A 23,834-nucleotide genomic window follows, 5' to 3' on the forward strand; every position below is an offset into this window, starting at 1 on the left:
ATGTAGGTAGTTAGGCTAAATCCCATCAGTTTTCTCTTGAAGTACATCAGCTTATTCCATTATTACAATCCAGTGTGAAGTCTCAGTTGTTGCTGTATGTTGCTTCAAATATATATTAGAATTGAGAATTATGGAAATATTACTTGCTGTGTTATTGCATAAAAAAAAATGGAAATTGCAGATTATAATAATACAAAAAAAATTCTGATTTCTTGTTATATTACTCTTCTACTCTTTTCAGTCATTTGACTGTGGCCATGCTGGAGCACCGCTTTTAGTCGAGCAAATCGATCCCAGGACTTATTCTTTGTAAGCCTAGTACTTATTCCTGCTAAGTTACGGGAAAGTAAACACACTACCATTGGTTGTCAAGCGATGTTGGGGACACACACATACACACAAACATACACACACACCCCCACACATACATACATATATACGAAGGGCTTCTTTCAGTTTCTGTCTGCCAAATCCACTCACAAGGCTTTGGTCGGCCCGAGGCTATAGTAGAAGACTCTTGCCCAAGGTGCCACACAGTGGGACTGAACCCGGAACCATGTAGTTGGTAAGCAAGCTAGTTGCCACACAGCCACTCCTGCGCCTATATGTATAACTTTTTCTTTCTTCCTTCCCACACTGTTTCTCCTAGCACTTCATGTTCAGGTATGAAGTTCACATGGTTCTGCATTCTTAATCAGTAGCAGGCAATTACATGGTTCTGCATTCTTAATCAGTAGCAGGCAATTTCATGTTTGACTTAAAGGAAGCAAAACTCTGCTTTCTCTCATTTATTTCTCTCCTTTTAACTTTTCCTTGAAGAAGTGCACTGTCTGAAACATTGGATTTTCCACTCCTCCTGGTGAATTCACTGCACTCTTGATATATACCCATTATATGACAGGTAACTTTGGCAGTATACTTTTTGATACTATAGGTAATATCAGGAAATATGATACACATACAATAATAATAATTCAACTTTTATCAAATTATTTTTTGGCTCATATGAAATAACATGATACTAATTTTTTTAAAAAAATATTTATCACCTGACAGTTAAATAAAACAAACTTATCATTTGTATAACTTCTCTCATAATTTACTCTGTCATTTACACCCCTTCATCTTCCTCATCATCTATCTCAAGGATTCTTTCTTTCTCACTGTATGAGTACTTGTGTAATCTTCTTTTATACATTGGCTACCACCAAACCTAGCATGTGCACTCATCCTGCACTCTTTATTTTAACTCTCTCTATATCTCTCTTTTATTCTCTCCCCATTTCTCAATATGATATAATTGATGACTAGCAAAATCAACCAAGCAGTATTTATATGGTTATTATCATATACAGATATGAACACACGTCGATACACAAGCAAACAAGTATACATACATACGTGTATATATTACTATATATATAGAGAGAGAGAGACATGCATACACACATATATATATATAGATATGCATTTGTACATATATATACACATATACACACATATGCATATATATATATATATATATATATATATATATATATAATTTTATATATATAATGTTATATGGAATATGCTCAGTATGGAGCTGGGAGGACCATTTGTGAAGGCGAATGGATACGTTTTTTTAGTAGCAAATAGCCCCATGAATAATTCCTTTTGTATGTCCTTTAGTAATAGTAAACTGAAGTCAGCTTATTATAGGCATATTTTGTACACATACCTTCTTTTTAGAATATACAGGGTAGTTGGTTATGTCAGGCAACATGTATAGTTTCTGTATCAGTGTGTTTATGGATGCATGAGCAAATTTACTTTTGTTATCATGAGGTTAGTTTTGGCTGCCTGTTATCCATTAAAGTTGTGCCAAATTCTGGATCAGATAAGGTTTTATTACGCCATTCATCGATTCATACATTAACATTCATTGATTGATACATTAATTTATGGTTAAACTTTACAGAACTTCTAGAAAATAGGTTAATATCTCAGAGAGAAATCTTGTATGATTTCAGTGCAATTTCATGAGTCATGAAAAATCAGGTGTCTGCACAGTAACATCCACTGCATACTGATCAAGGCCAGAGTAAGTTAGTGTATGGATCCTAAATAGTAACCTTGCTATTTTCTTGAACTGTAAACACCTATTTTCTGAGTGCAGCTTCTTGCAGAAGAACCCATGTTATCAAGATTAGCTGGTATATGTTGGAGCACACAAACCTGTCACTTTTGGTGTTTCTAGGTGTGTATTTTACTAGTCAGCTCACTTTTCTACCATACAATTATTTCTACCAATCCAGCAGCATATTTGAAGAACCAATAAATGGAAATCAGCTACCACAGGGCTGAGAGATAAATGAATACAAAGACTCCACTATGAGTTATTTTACCAAAAATTTTATAAACTGCTAACTGGCATGTTTAAGACATATAGAAGACCCATTCTAGAAGATGTCAAATTAGTAGACCATTCCTCAGGAGATACTCATTTCATTCTAATTCAAATCCAAAACACAAAGTTTAATTGCCTCAAAATTCTGAAAATTTACTGAGACATAGTATTATCATTTAAGCAACTGATAATATCTAAATATGAAATATTCTCTTCAGATACACAACCCAAACATAATGTAGATTTGTTTTGTGGTTTAATGTTGTAAATGAATATATCATTCAAACAAGTTACATGTGCTATAGTTTCACTTACAACATCAGGTTGAAACTGTTTACAATAAAATCTTTCTTACCTGTGTAAAAATTTTAATTTGATTTAATGGGTATAGCTACATTGTTTATGACATATCAATAAAAATCTGATTTATTTTATTGATTATAATTTACGAGCAAAATGATGTTCGAAATTAATTATGATGAGCTTAATGCATCAAAAATAGAAAAATAGAATGTTATGTCTGTTAATTTAGCATCCGAAAATGAAAGCAAAACATAAACAATACAGTAATCTGTCTATTTGGCATTGTCATTTAATTTAATTATCATAATTTATCTAATTTAATGTTTTTTGGATCTCAGAAATATTATGAGTATTGAATAAGCCTTAAACACCCACAAAAACTGAGCACAGGGCCACTGAAAATGCGAATACCATAGCATATGTTATGTTTGTTACTGGCTTCATCTGATGTTATCCTTACATCTCACCATTCTGTGTTATTATCACAAAGCTAAGGTAGACAAAATGCCAACAATTGTTCAGTTTGGTGTTTACTTGTAAAAGTTAAAGTGATAGATTGTTTCTGAAATATTTGCATTCACAAGCGACAAACATTTACCATAACACGTTTCCTATAGATTTGCATTTTATATTAATATTATAAAGGATGTTTCTGTTCACTTTATCAGATTTTGACAAATATCAAGGAGAAGATTTCCAAAAAACAAACAAAAAAAAACAGGATCTAAACATATGTGCATACACAAACAAATATATGAAGTTAAAAATATATACACATAAAAATATACATATATTGATATATATGCACATATATTTGAATGATGAATATTTTAAAACAAATTCAAACATATATACATACAAGGTGGTGGGAAAATATATGTGTGTGATTGTATGTGTATGAGTATTCATATCTATATACTATATAGTTTACATGCATATAAGTAATTGCTCGCTTATGCACAACTATATGAAAGTGTATGTCTATATGTGTATGTGCATGTGTGTTACTCATGCATTGTTAATACAACCACATTCTCAAACATTCTCATATTTTTCTTATAATCTTCACAAGATTAAAATTCAGTAGTGAATGCATTGCTTTCACTTGTAAGCAGCCTTTTATTTATTCATTGTTGTTGTTGCTGCTGTTAGTAACAAAAACAACAATAATAATATCCTATTATTGATGTGAGATTAACTAAATCCAACTTAACCATTGTTGGAAAGGAACTAAGCAAGTTGAGCTGATAAGTGAACCAAATAGAAATTATGAAAAATAAAAACTATAAACAAAAGAAAAAGGAAAGAAGATGGTTTTAAAAAAATCTGAGAAATTTTGAAAGAAATTTACAAATAAATATTCAAACCACACACCCACATACAGAGAAACAACACACATGTACATCCATAGAATACATGTCCACAAACATGCATGTTTGTATGTATGAATGGGTGAGTATAGGCTTGATGGTTCAAATAGGAGAAATAGAACCTAATACTTAAGAAAGAGTATATATATTCCTTTTACCGCTTGGCTGTAAAATTACGTAAGTGACTCAAGGGCCCATAGTTTCATGCAAGTATTTCAACAGGCTTTTTCGTGAAACTCTAAGCTCCTAAATCACCTATGTACAGTTAAGATGATATATCTGTGTGTGTATATATTTATATACATAATAATATTAGGGACAAAATCCAAAATTACAGGTAAAAACTCAATGAAAATCAGTTTATAAAAAATTAAAATTAAATTGAGCTTTACAGATTAAAATATATATAAATATATATCAATAATCATCATTTTTACGTCCACTTTTCCTTTTTGCTTGGGTTGGATGTGTCTTTTACCACACTGCATTCCTACTTTTGTTGCATTCTTTTGTCATCTTTATGACATTCAGCATCCTGGAATTAGCTTTCATCTTTTTTAAATATGCTTTCCATGGTCTTCCACAATTTTCTTTCATTTGGATCTCCTGGCACTTCTTTCCTTATCTATAATCCTCCATATTCATTACATGTCTGCTCCAATGCAGGCTTCATTCTGTCACATTACAATTAATTGTTCTTATACACAGCTTATCCCTCCATTCATCTAATTCATGTCATTCATGCACACTAACATGCTCATCCAGTAGAGTATGCTAGCTTTATTTCACACATCCTCTGTATTCAGTGCCCATGTCTCACTGCCATGCAGCTTTGCAGTTTCTACACAAGCAACATAGAATCTATGTTTTACAGAAAAAAAGAAAAAAAACCTACTTGTTACCAGCAGAGGTAATGGCCCAGTTCTTATTGTGGCCTACCCAAGCATTCAAACATTAGTGTTTCTTTAGTTCAAAGTGTGAAATTGCTTTTGTTATCTACATTCCCATGATGATGCATTGCATCTTTGTCAGAAATCAGCTCCTTTCTTGCAGGAAGACTCCAAATAATTAAAAATAGAAGAGAGAGCACATACATGCACATGCACGCGTGCACACACACCTATCGACTCCAGGAAATATGGAACTTAGAGTTGTCTGCATTTAAGAAGACCATATCTGAATGCTTTTGCAGTGTCAGTGCTAGTACCAGCATTTGAGCTATTGGACTGAACATTTGATAAAATCCACAGCCAAACATCAAAACTAGAAAGGTACTGACCACCACTGGCAACCTCTACATTATTGGTGACACTGATAGTGTTTATGTGAGATGAAGAGATTGTGGTAGAGGCATAATGTCAGTCTAAATAGCCTTTGAATGTCACAGTGTATCACTTGGACAACATCTGCTTATTGGTAAAGAAAGAAATGAGTACATTACATGCATATTCAAAAGTGAAGGTAATAACGTTTTCAGTGTTAGGGAGGAACTACTGAGCAGCTACTCTGAAAATACAAATGACTTATGCAATCCAGAGAAGGTTGGACTGGCCTACCTAAGCATAAGCTTGGAGGAGAAGCAGACAGCAATGCTTGGGTACATATCCTGTAAGCAAGAGGATAACAACAGCATTGACAGGAAAAGTACTCTCTCTTGGATCTGTGATAGATGCATTACATCCCACCTACAAGGATGTGCTTTTGCTATCCAGGAACAGGAGATAGCTACAAAATACCTGATAAACTAGAGAGATAGGGATACCATAAAACCTCTACATTATGATAGAAAATGTTGGCTCTGTATATCAGTGTGGCAGATATCTTCCACAACATCTACAGCTGTTCTCAAAATGTCTACATGATACTGCTTGCCCATGAGGGATGATATAGTTGTAAAGACTATTTACAATGCTATCCACACAAAGGATTGCCCTGACATATATATCTTTAAAAACAAAGTATACTGGTGGACCACCCCAATAAAAACAACAATTCAGTGCAAACAGACTTGATATGGTTCTATGGAACAAAAATCATGCACTGTTGTTGAGGATAGCTGCCTGACAGAGGTGAATGTACCACAAAAGTATGGGGAAAAAAGAGAACATTTATGGTAAATTAATGTGGAACATACAACTTTTGTACCCTGACTATAAATTTTCATTTGTACCTATCATCATAAGTGCATTAGGCTATGTACCTACAAATTTACACAAGACTCTAGAAATTCCAGTATTTTCAGAGAGAGAGCAAAAGAAACTGACATTCACTCTCCAAATCCAATCCATTAGCAGCACAGGGAAGATTTGGAAGACATTCTGATGATTCTCCATCTGAAAACCCTTAGATGAATAGATGCACACACTTCAACGTGTGCATCAACAGTTCAATGAAAACACCAACTCAACCACATGTTTACAAACTCTGGGAACCTTCTTGACTCAATAAGCCTTGTCGATTTATCAGTGACCAGTTTGAAATCTCTTAAGAAGAACAAATAAAACACAAAGAAAGACACATACATACATGCATGGATGCATTAATATTGCAAACAGTTTTTGATGCTGACATAATGAAGAATATGACTGCTCCTGGTTCTAGTTTTCTTATCTAGGTTTTAACATATTTTTCATTTGAGTTCTTTAAAGTTTGTTTGAACAATGAAGTTCTTAGACTCATCATAATCATCAGCATTTCTAGACTTTCACAATATTATCAGGATGTAAGGTGTCATTGCTATCTATAACTGATTCCTTTGTGATAAGCAAATGTGATTTCTATAACCCTTATCACTCAAATTTGTTAAGATATTTAGATGTTTAGGTCAGAATTTAAAGACTGATTACTAAATTAGTCAATTAGTCATGTGCCTATTTTGCTTGTAGTATGTGTGCTGTTTATGTGTTTATTGTGTTGTGTCATAACTAACACTGCCATCATTATTCATTACCTCTGCCAAGGAAGGAGGTTATGTTTGCCTTGGTGTTGGTTTGACCGTCTGTGTGCAAAATAACTCCAAAAAGTTGTGAACAGTATTTGATGAAACTTGCAGGAAAACTTGGTAATGATGCAAGAAACAAATGATGAAATTTTAGTAGTGATCCGGGAATTTTTATGGATTCTTGAAGGATTTTCATTTGTTATATTTAGTTTACATGAAGTATTACATTACATTCTTTGATTATCTCCCTTGAAAACACTTCATCGTTTCCACATAACCTATGGTGGCGTTGCTGTTTCTAAAGTTTATTTTCATTTCTCTATTAGTAATTTTACTTGCGTATCTATCTTAAAATGAGTTGCTTGGTGGAGGTCTGTGGAGGATGACATGACAAGCCTTGACTATTGGGATCGACTCAAAAAGCTCAGGCTTTGCACTCTCCACCGCTGCTGTGAGCTCTATATCATCTGTATGATGTGGAAAATATTCCATCAACATTACCCATCTTTAAAATTCGTCTGAGGCTTGGCTCCCGTACCATCCATCCACTTCAGAAATGTTCGTGTCATATCACAACACTATTTCACCACAATTGGCTCTGCTCTCTTCAACATCATGCCAGACACACATAAAGGAGGAAAGTGACTTCATGGCATTTAAACGATCACTAGATGATTATCCCCAACAAATACCAGATAAACCACCCACACCCAGATATGTCTCTGAAAACAACCCTTTGCTTGAATGGGCTACGATTCCCCAGAGCTGACTGTGTATCTCTTCCAGGTGGTGTGGTTAAATTAGACATGGCCTGAGCCAACTTCGGTTGAAACTTATCTAAGTAATCTAATCCATGCTGTAACCTTTTAATCAAAGCATGACAATGTGGGTAGAGGCTGATATCTTAACATTTCTGATGATCTTAAGTATAAAAAAAATTAAGATTTATATAGAACTACATTCAGAGTATGTCTATAAGCTATTGTGTTTAGACATGCTTTCTTTTCTCAGACTGTTCCAATTTGCAGATGCAATTTTTTTTTTTTAATAAAGCACTCCGAAATTAGAAAAATCAAAAATCTGCAACAATCTCGGTCCCATGAGTATCGGATAATGGATTTTCACCAGTGTAAAGAAACTGATTGTGGTGATCGTAGTTTTGACGGTGATTTTGGTGAAAGCAGAGACAGTGTTGATGATGACGATTGTCAAGATAAGTATGTGAGGAGGTTATGTTTTTACCAGCATTGGTTTGGGAAATTGGGCGATTTTCAGCATGCGTGTATATGGGTGGCGATGAGCTGCTTGGCGGAGGTCTGCACTCTCTCCACATATATAAAGACATAAATATATAACCAGTGTTGGTGTGTTTACATCCCCATATCTTAGTGATTCAGCAAAAGTGACTGCTAGCAGGCTGAAAATTATAAGTACTGGGTTTGATTTGTTTGACTAAAATTCTTCAAAGTGGTGCCCCAGCATGGCCACAGTGTAATGACGGAAACAAGTAAAAGACGAAAAAAAGGTTACTTCTCTCAGTTTTTGTCTTTCAAACTCACTTGCATGCAAGACTGGTTAACAACTGGGCTACTGTAGAAGACACTTGCCCTAAGCATTGTGCAGTGGGATTTGAACCTGAAACCACAAAGTTGGCAAGTGAACTTCTTAGTGATATACCCATGTGTTTATATCATATTATATTGTGTTATATTATATTATATTATATTACATTACACTATTAATTTGCTGGTTGCTCAAGTTGGAGAAAGACTGTTTTGCAATTTCTTACTGAAAAACCTACACAGATGAGTTGCTTATTGTGATCAAATGTTTATGCTACACATTAGTTCACTCCTTCCATCAAATTGATATCGCCTGTACAGGTGCACTGTGTGTCACACTCAGATGTGTGTGTGTATTTATACACGTGCATATATGTATATAAATTTATGTATATTCTCTCTCACACACTCTCTTTCTCTAACATATATGCATATACGTATTAAAGTTGGAGGGGCCTTGTGTGTCTCTGTGTGTGCATGAGCATGCACATAAGTATGTATGTGTATTCTGGGATAATTGTAACCAGCAGCTCTTTGTTTTCACATACAGTAGTATCAATACATCAGTCTGCTATTTCAGTTTCTATGCTTCATCTGATAATCTGTCTTTATTTCTATATTTCCCTGCTGCTGGTTAGTTTGGGAAGTTTTCAAATGAAAACGTAAATTGAATTTAGTTTCAAAGATATCTAATTATAACATCAAATGACAAACTTGGCCAGATGAAAAGAGTGACACCTGGATATTCTTTCAAGCGAAAAGTGGAAACTTTCTGAATGTCATATGCGGGGAGTCTGTGAATACTTTGTGTGTCATAAAAGTTTAAAGGTGATTTTATCAGAGAAACAGTTTGTGATTGATGAATGCACTAAGACTCAGTGATTTTTAAATCAAAGTGATGCATTAGAATCCTTATGTGAAGTATATCAAGAGGAGCCTAACTCCAGTGTAATTCATATGCCTTTAGCCTTTAGGGTAACTTCTATCTAGTAAAGGACTTGATAGAAATTGTAATTTAATCTCACATAAACCACATGTTGCAATCTTGAAAGAAAAAAGGCAATGTTACATTATATATTGCAGATATAGATAAAAGATGGAATGGTCTTAACTACAAGGTCATTTTCTTCTATCATTTCATCAGAGAATGAAGAACAATGCCCAAGACTATATTTTTTCAGGATCTCTAAGACTGGTCAGGTTCAGTGGTAAGTTATCCACAAACTGGAGACCTGATCTAAATGCTTGCAACAAGGTTGACTCAACATGGAGTACCAAATATCCAGGATTTATGTTAATCTGAATGATGGTTTAGACTAACAACACAATGACTCAAGACACAAAACAGTTGGAACAAACAGCACAAGGCATCTTGTTTAATCCCTTCACTTATCCACAATTCTCGATGGTATCTTATTTTATCAATCCCACATGGATGAAAAACAAATTTAAACTCAACAGGATTTGAACTCAGAACACAAAGAGTTGAAACAAATACCACAAGGCAATTTGGTTCTAAACTCTAAAAACTTTTATTGGAGGTATTCTGATCTTTTATTTCAGACATCATCTACTAAATCTACAGTATCCAATAAAATAAGGGAAAAACTTTAAGCAGTCATACACTTTCTAAAACTAGCAGCAAATCTCCCTCAAATCATAGCTGGCCCTCTTATTAAAGAAAAGACACCTTTCACTATGTAGTCCGAGAGACCCTTAAGAAATAACATTGATATCAAGCTTACCTATGGCTAAACAACAACCAATATGCTTTCAGTATATATTACTAGTATATAGAAAGTATTGCTAGTTCAACATGAAAAGATCTGAAGTGACAATATTGAACTCATTAGTGTTTGTAGAGTTACCACAACCCACACCCTGTAGCAAAGAAGATGATAGAGAAATGCTTTAACTCTAATGATTGACACAACATTATTACATGCTTGGATTGATAGAGTGACGCATAAGAGAACTGATTTATAAGAATGTTAAAACTGATGGATGTAAAAATTGTATATAGAATCACTGCAAAACTAATACAATGTATCTTTGCTTTGGTTTAAGTGCATTTTGAGTGTGTGCCAGAATGTGAAATCACTGATGTCATATCTTTCGAAAATAATGACACATATATCATCATGGAACATGTAAGAGCTTGGCTTGAGAATGAATAAGTTCACTTAGTGAAAATGTTACACTTCACAGATACAGAAAATGATAGAATAGAAAGACAAGCATATATATAGATATATATAAGCACATATGTACGTATATATGTATGTGTGTGTGTGTGTATATATATATATATATATATATATATATATATACGTGTATAAGGGATGACCACTAGGTGGACATCCATTATGCTAGAAAGAGGTCATCAACAACCCAACCACAAAGAAAAAACTGCGGTACACAACTAATTCTTTATTCTGTATATTTCTCATTTTGTCTTGTTCTGGTGTTTTGCGAAGTTTTTTCTGGAGAACATTATTTTTCTTTGTGGTTCGGTTGTTGATGACCTCTTTCTAGCATATTGGACACCCACCTCGTGGTCATCCCTTATACACGTGTAATACAATTTTTTCTGAATTTTCAGATTTTTTTATATGCTAGGCCACTTGATTTTAAATTGAAATAATATTCAATTTATCACCCTATATATATAAATAATAATTTATATATATATATACACATACATGTATGTGTGTGTATATATATACACACATACATATATGTGTGTGTATGTATATATATATATATATATATATATATATATGTATATATATATAATTTACTATTCCATTAAGGTAGTATCAACAAAAAAAGTAAACCAGCCAATGAGAGATAAATATAATTTAATGTACACAGTATATAAATAAGAGCTACTGTTAGTTTCTTGCTACAGAGACACTGAAATTAGATAGATTAGAAAATTCATATAAACCTGCCTAATCTCAGTGTCTGTATGGCAAGAAACTATTAATAGCTCTTATTTTAAATACTGAGAACATTAAATGATGTGTGTGTGTGTGTGTGTGTTGTATGTACCTGGTAATAAGTTGTTGATGAAGGTTTTACATTATCAAGATTAAATGTTTTGGTATATATTCACCACAAGGTCATAAGTTCAAACTGAAGCTAAAGTCACTTAGTAGCTATTTTATTAATTCGTTTTCTATCATACATGTTTTTGAAATGCAGTAGCATTCATTGCATGTTTCTTACATTAATTATTGATCTATGAGTATTTTATGATGATAAGAGTAACACATTAGGGTGGAACAAATATCACATGGAACATTTATCAAAAATACCAGTTTATGAATATTCTCACTAATGTCAATTCTGTATGCATTGCTCATCATCTTCTCATTTCTTCCAGTAAGGATAACCATGTATCTCCTCTACTTCGAGACACCTGTTTTTTCTCTCCATCATAGTCTAACCTCTCATCACCTAGCACGTTATCGAGAATTTTCAGTGAAAGAAGTTCCCTGTTCAATACTTGTTGGCAGTGTTTAAATTTAGTTAAAAAAGATGATGGAGATTTCATCACCCATGCTGAGGTCATTAACAGAGAGTGTGAAAAATTCAAATTAAATGAATCCACCCCAGATTTCTTCAAATGTCTAATTTTTGTTCAAGGGTTAACAGCAAGAAAAGATGCTGATATACATTCCCATATATTAACAAAATTAGAACAGGACCAAAAATTAACTCTACAGGCAGTAACTGAAGAATGCCTAAGGATTATAAATTTAAGACATGACACAGATAAGATTGAAGAAAAAGATTGCTCTCAGATACATGCATATCGACCTGAAACAGATAAGAAAAAGGAAAAACTGAACGTCAAGACCAAATCCATGCTATGGGTGCTGAGGTTTACATTTTAGAATTGTCCTTTTAAAAATCATAAATGTTTTGAATATTGAAAAATTGGACCTAAAAGCTCACATTGTATAGCGAAACAGAAAAAAGGTTCAAACAAAAACAAATTCTAGAAAGAATGTATTGTTAACAAAAATTCTAAGCGGGGCTCAGAAAAGAAAATTTGTGTTCATAAAAATGAATAATGTGAATATCAAGTTACAATTGGATACGGGCAATGATATCACGATAATTAATACAGATACATGGAGAAAATAGGGAAACCAAGATTAAAGGAAACTTTGAAAATTGCATGAGGTGTTTCAGGAAAAAAATTGCATTTTATGAGTGACATTATAAGTAATGTTACATTTAATGGAAAAACCTTCAAATACGACAAATGTTTTTGGAACAGTTTGGATAGAACTATTTAACTTATGGGACCTCCCTATAAATATTTTTTGTGAAAATTAGAATCGTTCTTTCACCAGTAAAAATAAGGTGTCGGAGGATTTTTTAAAAAAAATTTTTTTAAAATTTTCATGAAGTTTCTTTTGATGAATTGGGTCTTTGCACTAAAACAGAGGTGAAGTTTCAAGTGAAAGAAAATACTGTACAGGATTTTAAACCAAAACAAATGGTACCTTTCACAGCATTGAAACAAGTCAACGAAGAATTGGATAGACTTGAAAAGCTTGGCATTATTGAAAAAATTGATTACACAAAAATGGGCATCCCCAACAGATTATGTCAAGGAAAAAATAAAATCCGAGTATGAGCTGATTTTTCAATGGGATTAAATGAATGTTTGATGCCATATAATTACCCATTACCAAGTCTGGAGGAAATTTTCACGAAGTTGCATGGAGGAAAATTTTTTTTCAAAGTCGAACCTATCTGAAGCATATCTGCAGGTAAAAGTCGATGAGGAATGTTCAGAATTATTGACAATAAATACCCATAAAGGGTTGTATAAATTTAATCGACTCCTCTTTGGTATAACGGTAGCACTTAGTATTTTCCAACAAGTTATGGACATTATGTTTGTAGGTTCAGATTTCGCTGTAGCTTAGCTTGACGACATACTCATAAAAAGTGAATCTCAGGGTCAGCATGCTGAGCATGTTAAAAAGGTCTTCCAAAGAATAAAAGATTATGGGTTTAAGCTCAGTGAGGAAAAGTGTGAATTTTTTATACCAAGAATAAAATATCTAGGGCAGATTATTGATGAAAATGGACGCAGACCAGACTCATCTAGGGTGAGTGCAATAAAAAATATGCCTCCCCGACAAACATTACAACATTACAAGCATTTTGGGGGCTCTGAAATTACTACCAGGTATACATACCGAATATGCATGATTTAAGAGCACCCCTGAATAATTTGTTAAAAAAAGACGTTACATGGAACTGGTAGGATAAATGCGAGAAAGCTTTTGAAGACATTAAAAATGTCTTAATGTCAGAATTGTCATTATCACATTTTGACCCAAGTTTAGAAATAGCAGTGGCAGCAGATGCTAGTGAAAGTGGTATCGGAACTGGGATTTTACACAAATATGAAGATGGTAGCCTGAAAGCAGTAGTTCATGCTTTACATTTGTTATTGCTGGCTGAGAAAAGTTACAGTCAAATAGAAAAAGAGGCATTAGCCATCATATTTGTGGTAAAAAAATTTCCATAAATTTATACATGGAAGAAGGTTCCATATGCAGACAGACCACTGCCCATTATTGTCGATCTATGGATAAAGAAAGGGTATCTCAATACATACAGCCAACAAATTGCAGTGCTGGGGAATGATCTTACTGAATCATGACTTCAAAATGAAGTATATGCCATCAAAAAAATTGGGACAAGCAGATGGTTTGTCAAGGTTAATACCAAAATACAGTGAATCACTAGAAGACACAGTGATAATGACATTAAAAACCGGAAATGAAATAAAAAATATATTGTGCAGTGTTGTGCATGAATTGCCTGTGACATTGTAGGAAATAAAAATTAAGGCAGAGATGGACAAGTTTATCATAAAAATGAAAAAATAGTGAGATCAGAAGAAACAAATAAAAAATAACGTGTGGCTGGATGTAACACAGTTTTGAATTTGTATTCAATATGTGATAATGTGCTTATGTATGCACAGAGGGTTGTAATGCCTACCTCACAACACGGTCAAATGTTAAAGGAATTCCACACTGGACATCCAGGAATTTCTAGGATGATGTCACTTATGAGGAGTTATACTTACTGGTCAAAAATGGATCTAGATGCTGAGAAGTTGGTAAAATCCTGCAGATGTTGTGCTCTTGCAGTGAAATCACCACCTATAAAATTTCAACCATGGCCCAAGACCGATATTCCATGGTCCAGACTACACATAGACTCGCAGGACTGTTAAACTGATCATATGATCTAATAGTGGTAGATAGCTTTTCAAAATGGCCAGAAATGTGTAAATGTAGAAAACTGACATCCAGGGAAACAGTGGAATTTCTACATGAACGTTTTGCTAGATATGGTGTCGTGGATACCATAGTCTCTGATAACGATACACAATTCACAGCAAATGAATTTAAGAATTTTTGCAAGATGTATTCCATTGAACAAATGACTGCTCCTCTGTATCACCCAGGATCAAACGGGCAAGTGGAAAGGTTTGTGGATACATTTAAAGGAGCATTGAAGAAATTAAGAAATGAGCTAGTTGTTGATGCAGCATTGACACAATTTTTGAGGGTTTATAGAATAACTCCAAACCCAAATGCTTTTTCAGGCAAGTCACCTGCTGAACTAATGTTTGCTCAAAAAATAAAGTCAATTTTCGACAAACTGTTACCAGTAAGAAAAACAAATTGGGAAAACATTAAATATACGACAAAGCATTTTAATATTGGTGACAAGGTGTTTTTCAAAATATATAGAAATGTAAGATAAGGTGGGGAAGGTGGAGTAGTGACAAAGAGAATATGAAAAATGATGTATGATAAGAGGCAAAAAAATGGAAACACAAAAGACATTTAAACAAGCTAAAAAATAATTATACAGAAAAAAGAAAAGAGATACTCATGGAAGTGTCCTATAAAATAGGTGTTATTTCACTGTTGTCAATGCACTTGACACCCCAACTACTACAATAAAAGGCTCACTATCTATTCATGGTTCAAGCAACACAAGAAAGAGGAAACAAACAGAATGGTTGGAAGTAGTGCCCAAATGGAAGAAATATTAAACTTCCCTAGGAGGAAAATCTCAGAAAAGGGAGATGTGATGAAAGAAGATTAAATAAAAATAATAATATTAACTTCCAGTGGAAGTCAATCTCAAAGGAGGAGATGTGGTGAGAGTCATTGACACCCCTGGGAGATTGGAAGAATGGACTAGCCGAACTCTTATTAAGAGTAGCGTATTGGCTGAGACAGTGGTCAGTAGGAGTCAATGAGAGCCGTTTTGGAGTCTCATGAAGTATGTCATGTGAACACATTGATTTTACCTCCATATCGTTAAATTATATATCCAACGTATGTCTAGGATATAAAAGGAACCATATCCTAGATGAGACAGTGGAGCATAAAGTAGTCATCTGATACATCAGATCCTATGAAACCATCCAAACCATGTGAGCATGGAGAGAAGACATTAGTTTATGATGATTCTAAAGGTGATGATAATGATGACAATGATATATCATCATCATTTTAGATATGCTTTCCTTGTTAAATTGGTTTGGATGGTTTGTCACTACGCATGTCAACTCTTATTGGAATTATTGGAATCAGATGGGTCAGAGAATCAGATCACATTTGTTTTATTTTTGGCTTCATTTTCATGACAGGATGCACTTCTTGTCACTTACCGCTTGACAGAATGTATTGGGTGATTTTATTATGGCACCAGCACTAGAGAGGTTGCCAATTCCTCAAGAAGACAGGTTTTCTTGGATTCTCCCTATCTTAATACACTTTCTCTATTTATTCACTAATCACTTTTGCAGAGTGTACTGAATGCATTTTATCATAGTACCAGTACTGTGTACTAACTCACATACACACCCAGCTGTAAAGAGTCTCCACTACTTTATGACATGAATTTTAGCTCAAAGCGACGTGACCACGAGGGGTGAATAAGGGAGAGAGCAATGATAGAAGAAGGGCCAGAGTGAGTGGGTGGAGGGAGAAAGCGCATAATAGTAGAAATGAGTGGTTAAGATGAGAAGAGAGAGAATGAAGAGTAATAGTAGAGGGGTAGACAATAGTAAGAGATGAGTGATAGAGATATGTCAGGGAGATGAGTTATGGGAAGATGAGAGAATATCACACATGCGAGAGCAGCAGTAGATGTTGACTTGACATTAGATATATCATGTCGCTCAGCTTCCATCCATACTACCATTTGTTAAACTTGAATTTGTGCATTGATATATCTGTGTAAATGTACATTGGAAAAGATTCTCTCACTTGAAATCTGGTCATGTTTTTTTTTTCTAATTGCCAATTTAACAACTCTAAACAGTGTGGTACTTGTGTTGCACAAGCATTTGTCATGATGAAATTTAAAGCACAGGCACTATTTACATTTTTTCTTTTTTTTATCTCATGTCAAGACTTGGCTTTGTTTGAACCATGAATAGATAGTGAGCCTTTTATTGTAGTAGTTGGGGTGTCAAGTGCATTGACAACAGTGAAATAGCACCTATTTTATTGCAGTGGAAGGTGTTGTGTAGCTGGGAGTTGCTGAGATTCACAAGTCAACCATACAGCTGTGTCCTTTATTGAAGTGGCATTGGTGTCTCAGAGATGGAGTCATCATGGCACCTTGTGGAGAAGAGGCGCTACATCTGTAATTTTAGTGCAAAAGATGATCATATTTGATAACAACTTGACAGTTATTGTGTGTGTGTGTGTATATATTTTTTTTTTTCATTTGTTTCAGTCGTTTGACTGTGGCCATGCAGGAGCACCATCTTTAGTCGAACAAATCGACTCCAAGACCTATTCTTTGTAAGCCTAGAACTTATTCTATCGGCGTCATTTGTCAAACTGCTAAGTTATGGGGATGTAAGCACACCAACATCGGGTGTCAAGCGATGGTGGGGGGACAAACACAGACAGACACACACACACACACATATGATGGGCTTTCAGTTTCCTTCTACCAAATACACTCACAAGGCCTTGGTTGGCCCGAGGCTGTAAAGACACTTGCCCAAGGTGCCACGCAGTGGGACTGAACTTGGAACCGTGTGGTTGGTAAGCAAGCTACAGATGCAAATATGAAAAAAATAATGAGGAACAGATGTCAGAAGTGTTAATAAGTTCTTCCTTGAATAGATATTCTGTTATACATTGGAAACAGACAAAGAAATAGTTGATATATTCAAGTCAGTAATACATCATTGTTTTATTGTTATTTATTATAGTTTATTTTATTCACTCTGCAGGAATCAAACTCAGAAACGTGTAAGAATGAATTAAGTGTTGTAAAATATTTTAGTTTAGCTGGTTGTCATTTCTACTAACAACACATCTCTAACTCTTGGAAATAAATAATAAAATATTAGCAGAAGGCGTATGAAGACAGAGGCCAATGACACACAAGTTATGCAAGAAACAAAAATCTTTCAAATCTATAGAAAATGGTGTATTGACTGACTGCCAGAATATATTGATTTTCAGAAATAAAAGAAAAAAAAAACTATTTATCTTCTTAACAATAAAAGTCTAAACTAATCTTTACATTGTTTTATATTTCCTTCAAATTCATTCTATATATATATATAAATTTCTATATTTGGTTTCATTTCTAGATATTTCAGCCGGAAGACAGGACTACACTTCTTCATGATTTATCCTGTATGGCCAGGTAAAGTTTCCAAAATATTTTTATAACATTCCTAAAAAAAAGAACAATCTCTTAATCTGAGCTGCTTACATCTTTATTATCAACGTTGCTTCAGTTTATATTTCAATAATGACAGTGTTGTAGCAAATAACGTTTTAGTTGTTTCCCATTGACTTTGCATAAACAACTTATTGATTCATTTTTCATATTGTTTTCTACCATGCCTAAAAATGTGGGATAAAAGAATTGAAATCCAAAATATTGTGAACACAGGATTTATTTCTCTTCCTAAAATATCTATGTATTATGATGCTCCATGAATCAGAATATTTTGTATTGTGCCCTCTAATTAAAATGTATGGACTGATAAATATATATAGTCTACATATGTTTTTTTAAATATATTTGTCTCCCAGCATTGTTAAAGTTACTGGAAGAGCACTAAAAGTATATGTCGTATGATACCGATATATACACAGTCCCTTGCTTGAAAAACGGATAAGGTTTAGAAACCAGAAGGGCAACTAGCTGTAAAACCAATGCTTCAACAATATATATTTATTTAACACAGGGCAACATGGTAATTCAGATATAAAATGAGTGAGCATTTATACAAATTCAAATGTGAGTTACAGAAAGAATAAGTTATTTTGAATCCTCCTTACTGTTGAAACCACATGCTACTTTTCAGGGATATGATTTTTCATTGAAGAATTCTTTTAATTGGATTGAAGAATTCTAATAATGATACAATTCCAGCTAATAAGTTTTACCTATTTTGCATGTACTTTTCTATAAGTAAAATATTGTTTCATATTTTGTATTATTGCATTTTGGGTTGGTTCTCTCTCTTTTTTTTTTCTTACCAAATAAACACATGCACTATATATTCATTCTTCACTTGTTTATTACTATTCTTATTGTAATTCATCTCCATTGTCCAGAAATCTTTCGCCATACATCTGTGACCTCTTCAGCAACACTTTCCATTCTCGTGTGTGCTCTTGCTCAGCTTAGTACCGAAGAGATTTGAAACAAAAGAATTGAAACTGAAAATGTCCTGTATACATTTGTTCAGTTTTAGATTCAATTTTCTATGCTATCATAGGTTAGATGAATATACACTATTGCAGCATTACTTTACTACTGGCTGACTGCCCTTCCTATTGATAATCTTTATCTGCTTTTCAAGTAAGAGGCAGATCTCACACATTTTTGAAAGCACAGAACCTACTGATTTGTTGGCAGGGAACAGAGATTTTTCGTGTACAGCACAAGAATGAAAACATTTGCACAGATTTACACACCTACTCAGCTACACACCCGTATACATAATAGTCTTCTACTTAATTCATTCTAATTGTGAAGTGTAATGGATCCATTTCATTATAGCATTGACACCAGAGAGATAGTCATGTCCTCAACAAGGCTGAAGAGTTCACTCTTACCTACATATCTCCATTTCTTTGCCAACCACTTTATAAAATATATTCATTGTATTTTCGCTTAGCATTTTGGCTTTGAGAGATTGCTTTGATTTGTGGATGACTGAAAAGTTTGCACTATATTTTGTCACTTGTTCAATTCATATGTGAGCAAGAAGATTACTAGAAGATAGAGCAGCAAACAAAAGAGTAACAGAAGAGCAACAAGAGAGAGAGAGAGAGAGAGAGAGAGAGCTTGCTGTTTGTCGGTAAGATGATATAGAAAACAGTATGAGTGAAGGGTGATGGGGTGAGACAGAGTAATAAAAGTGAGAAAGTATAATGTATATGAACATATCCAAGTCCCACAATGCATTGAGGTCTGAGGATATATTCTCATGGAATATATCTAAAATACATCATCTATTCATCTCCAAGTGATGAATTCAAGAAATAATAAATTTCTCAAATAATACCCACAATAAAAGACATGTTAGATGATGTAGTCTTAGACATACTCCTATAACGGGAACATGTTCGGACACTGGTTTGTTCTGTCAGAGTTAATGTAGGACTAACCAATAACAACCAATAGACTTGAATCTCTTTTCTTGAAGCCATATAAAGACCATGTTGTATTTTACTTAATTTTTTTCTTCTTCCTTGGTACTCAATCATTAATGACTCCTTTGTTTCACATTCTTGCAGACATTGTCTTTATTTAGGCTGACTGGGTACAAGTGAAAGAAACACTAATGCAAGGGCTATTGGTCAACCAAAATGACACAAAAACAAAAAAAGTTCTTTTTCTAATTCCACACAAGACCTAATTACAGTCAATAGAATTTCTTTGGAGAGAAATTAATAAATGTTGTTACCAAGAATAAGACACAAATAGCACCAAAGATCTAGCCATTGGTTGATGTGCTTAAGACTAATAATAATAATACTAATAATAATAATGATGATGATAATAACAATAATAATAATAATAATAATAATAATAATAAATGCCCTGATGCACTACCAGGCACTGGTTCTCATGGCTTCTGATCATAACTGATTGGAAGTGTTGTCATGTACATGATTTGTCTTGGTATAAAAGTTGGGCTACAACAAATGTTCTTCTCAATACCACAGATTTGCTTGTCAGTTGCTTGACCTTAATCAATTGAGCATGTCCCTTAGTGGCTGACGATATGTGCATTTCTGATCACGAGCAGAAGTAGTTGGGAAGCATTATAGTCATGTGTTGAGAGGAATTCTTTTGAATAATTCACCTCTGGAAACATGGGTGTTTCGTAATGGTTACTTGACCTGAAGAAAATTCTAACTGGGTCCTACCTGCAAGGTCATGCATTGCTTATCTTGATATGGGATCACAATGTTGTGCACATGTGGTTGTGATGCATGTATCTGGTGTGCCCTTATCAGATGGGTAGTTATGATGGGTAAACTGGACTTCATACATTTGTACCCCAGTATCACTTTGATGGCTTACACTATTCTCTCAACAATGATAATAATAATAACAATAACCATCATCATCGTTTAACGTCTGTTTTCCATGCTGGCATGGATGGTTTGACTGAGGTTTGGAAAGCTAGCAGCTGCACCAGGCTCCAATATGATCTGGCAATGTCTCAACAGCTGGATGCCCTTCCTAATGCCAACCACTCTAAGAGTGTAGTAGGTGCTTTTTATGTGCCACCAGCACATGGAGCCAGTCATGTGGGCCTGGCATCGATTATGTTTGGATAGTGCTTTTTGCATGCCACTGGCATGGGAGCCAGTCAGGAGGCACTGGCATTGACCACATTCGGATGATGCATTTTATGTGCCACCAGAACAGGGCCCAGTCAAGTGGCACTGGCCACAGCTACGATTTTGGTTTTACTTGACTCAACAGGTATTCTCAAGCATATCATATCACCCAATGCATCAATGGTACTTTTAAATGTACTGGAAATGCAACACTAGCATCAGCCATGGCTGTGATCTCACTTTAGTTGCCAGGTTTTCTCAATCACAGCATATCTCTAAAGGTCTTGGTCACCTGTCATTATCTCTGTGAGGCCCAACTTTCGAAGGTCATGCTTCAACACCTCATCCCATGTCTCCCTGGGTCTACTTCTTCCACAGGTTCCTTCCACAGTTAGGATGTGGCACTTCCTCACACAGCTGTCCTCATCCATATGTAACAAATGACCATACCAGCGCAATTGTCTCTCTTGCACACCACATTTGATGCTTCTTATGTCCAACTTTTCTCTCAGAGTGCTCACACTCTGTTGTGTAGGCATACTGATATTTCACATCCAGCAGATCATACCAGCTTCATTTCTTTCAAGCCTACGCATGTTCTCAGTAGTCATAGCCCATGATTCATGGCCATGTAGCATGGCAGATTGCACACATGCATCATACAGTCTACCTTTCATCCTGAATGAGAGGCCCTTAGTTGCCAGCAGAGGTAGGAACTCAATGTACTTTGCCCAGGCGATTCTTATTCTAGCCACTACACTCTCAAAGTAACTACCCCCAACTACAGATTTGGTCACCTAGGTGGTAGAAGCTATCAACTACTTCTAGTTGTTTTGCCCTGGCATGTGATGGAATCTGTTTTCTGTACATCTTCAGTGTTTAGTGCCCCTGTGCACCTGCCACACACAAAAACTATCTTCCTGGTTAACCTTCCTTTGATATTGCTCCACCTTTCATGTGTCCATAGCTCACACCAGGTACATCATATGGAGTTTCTACTCATGCCTTTTCTACAGATTGAGCAGGGCCATCTACCTGAAGGGATTTGTGATTTGTCTGCCTTCCTATTTACTAAGACTTGGGTTTTTGCTAGTTTAATCCTAAGACTCTTTGATTCTAGACCATGCTTCCACACCCTAAACTTCATCTCTAGTTCTGGCTGTAACTTGGCTATTAGAGCAAGGTCATCAGCATAGACAGGCTCCCAGGAGCAACCTGTCTTGAATTCCTCTGCTATTGCCTGGAGGACTATGATGAACAAGAGGAGGCTGAGGACTGATCCTTGATGATTCCCTACTTCTATGCGCAATTCTACACCATACTAATTGCCAACCCTCACCTTACTGACAATATCCCTGTACAGGGCTTGTACAGCTCTCACCAACCACTCGTCTATCTCCAGTTTCCGTATTGACCACATGATAAGAGATCGAGGGACCCTGTCAAAGTCTTTCTTCCAAGTCAACAAAAGCCAAGTACAGAGGTTTATCTTTGGCTATTTCTCCTGCAGTTGCCTTACCAGAAATATAGCATCAGTGGTGCTTCTGCCTGACACAAAACCAAACTGCATCTCATCTAAGCAGACTCTCTCCCTAATTAGTTGGGCTATGACCCTCTCTGTAACTTTCATCACCTGATCCAATAATTTGATACCCCTGTAGTTATTTCTATCTTAAGCATCACCATTACCTTTGTAGCATTTGATTATGGTGCTGTTACACCAGTCATTGGGTATGACTCCTTCATGAACTACCTGATTTATGATGTGGGTGATAAGACTATAACCCACACTACCTGATATTTTAAATATCTCAGCAGTGATTCTTGATGGGCCAGGTGCTTTCCCTGTCTTGATATCTTTAATTGCTTTATCAACCAGGGTACTGTCTATTCGGGTAGCTAGTCACTCAATTGTGTCAACCATTAGCAGGCTCTCCTCCTCCCAATCATTCTCCACATTCAGCAGTCTTTCATAATGGCATCTCCAAGCTTCTTTCTTTGCAGAGTCATTAAATGCAAGAGCACTATCATCCATGCAGACACATTTCTCTCCTATGACATCACGGTTTTCTCTCACACACTGTTGTGCAACCCAAAATACTTCAGTTCTTTGGTCCTTACGTTGTTGAACATAAGCAAACTTCTTTTCTGCTACTCCCTTGACTATATATACCCGTCTCCTAGCTTCCTTTCTGGCTATCTGATACAGTCCCCTGCTACCCCCACTCTTCCGGGCCTGTTTCTTTGCTTTAATGGCCCTGTCTACAGTATTGTTCCACCACCATGTTATCCTAGGTCTAGAAGGGACTTTGCACCAGACATAGATTTGGTCTGTGGCACTCAGCAAGATATCTCGCAGGAGTT

General features: G+C 35.1%; 1 protein-coding gene across 1 annotated transcript in view; it reads left to right on the top strand.

Annotated features, from left to right (window-relative positions):
- Positions 1–23,834, top strand: part of LOC106869101 (endoplasmic reticulum aminopeptidase 1) — a 1,169,084-nt gene that overhangs the window by 1,056,096 nt on the left and 89,154 nt on the right. Inside the window, exon 14 of the mRNA XM_052970645.1 lies at positions 18,248–18,303. Within this exon, the coding sequence (XP_052826605.1) occupies positions 18,248–18,303 (56 nt within the window). The remainder of the gene's footprint in view (positions 1–18,247; positions 18,304–23,834) is intronic.

Source organism: Octopus bimaculoides, chromosome 9, assembly GCF_001194135.2.
Source record: "Octopus bimaculoides isolate UCB-OBI-ISO-001 chromosome 9, ASM119413v2, whole genome shotgun sequence".
Lineage (NCBI taxonomy): Eukaryota > Metazoa > Mollusca > Cephalopoda > Octopoda > Octopodidae > Octopus > Octopus bimaculoides.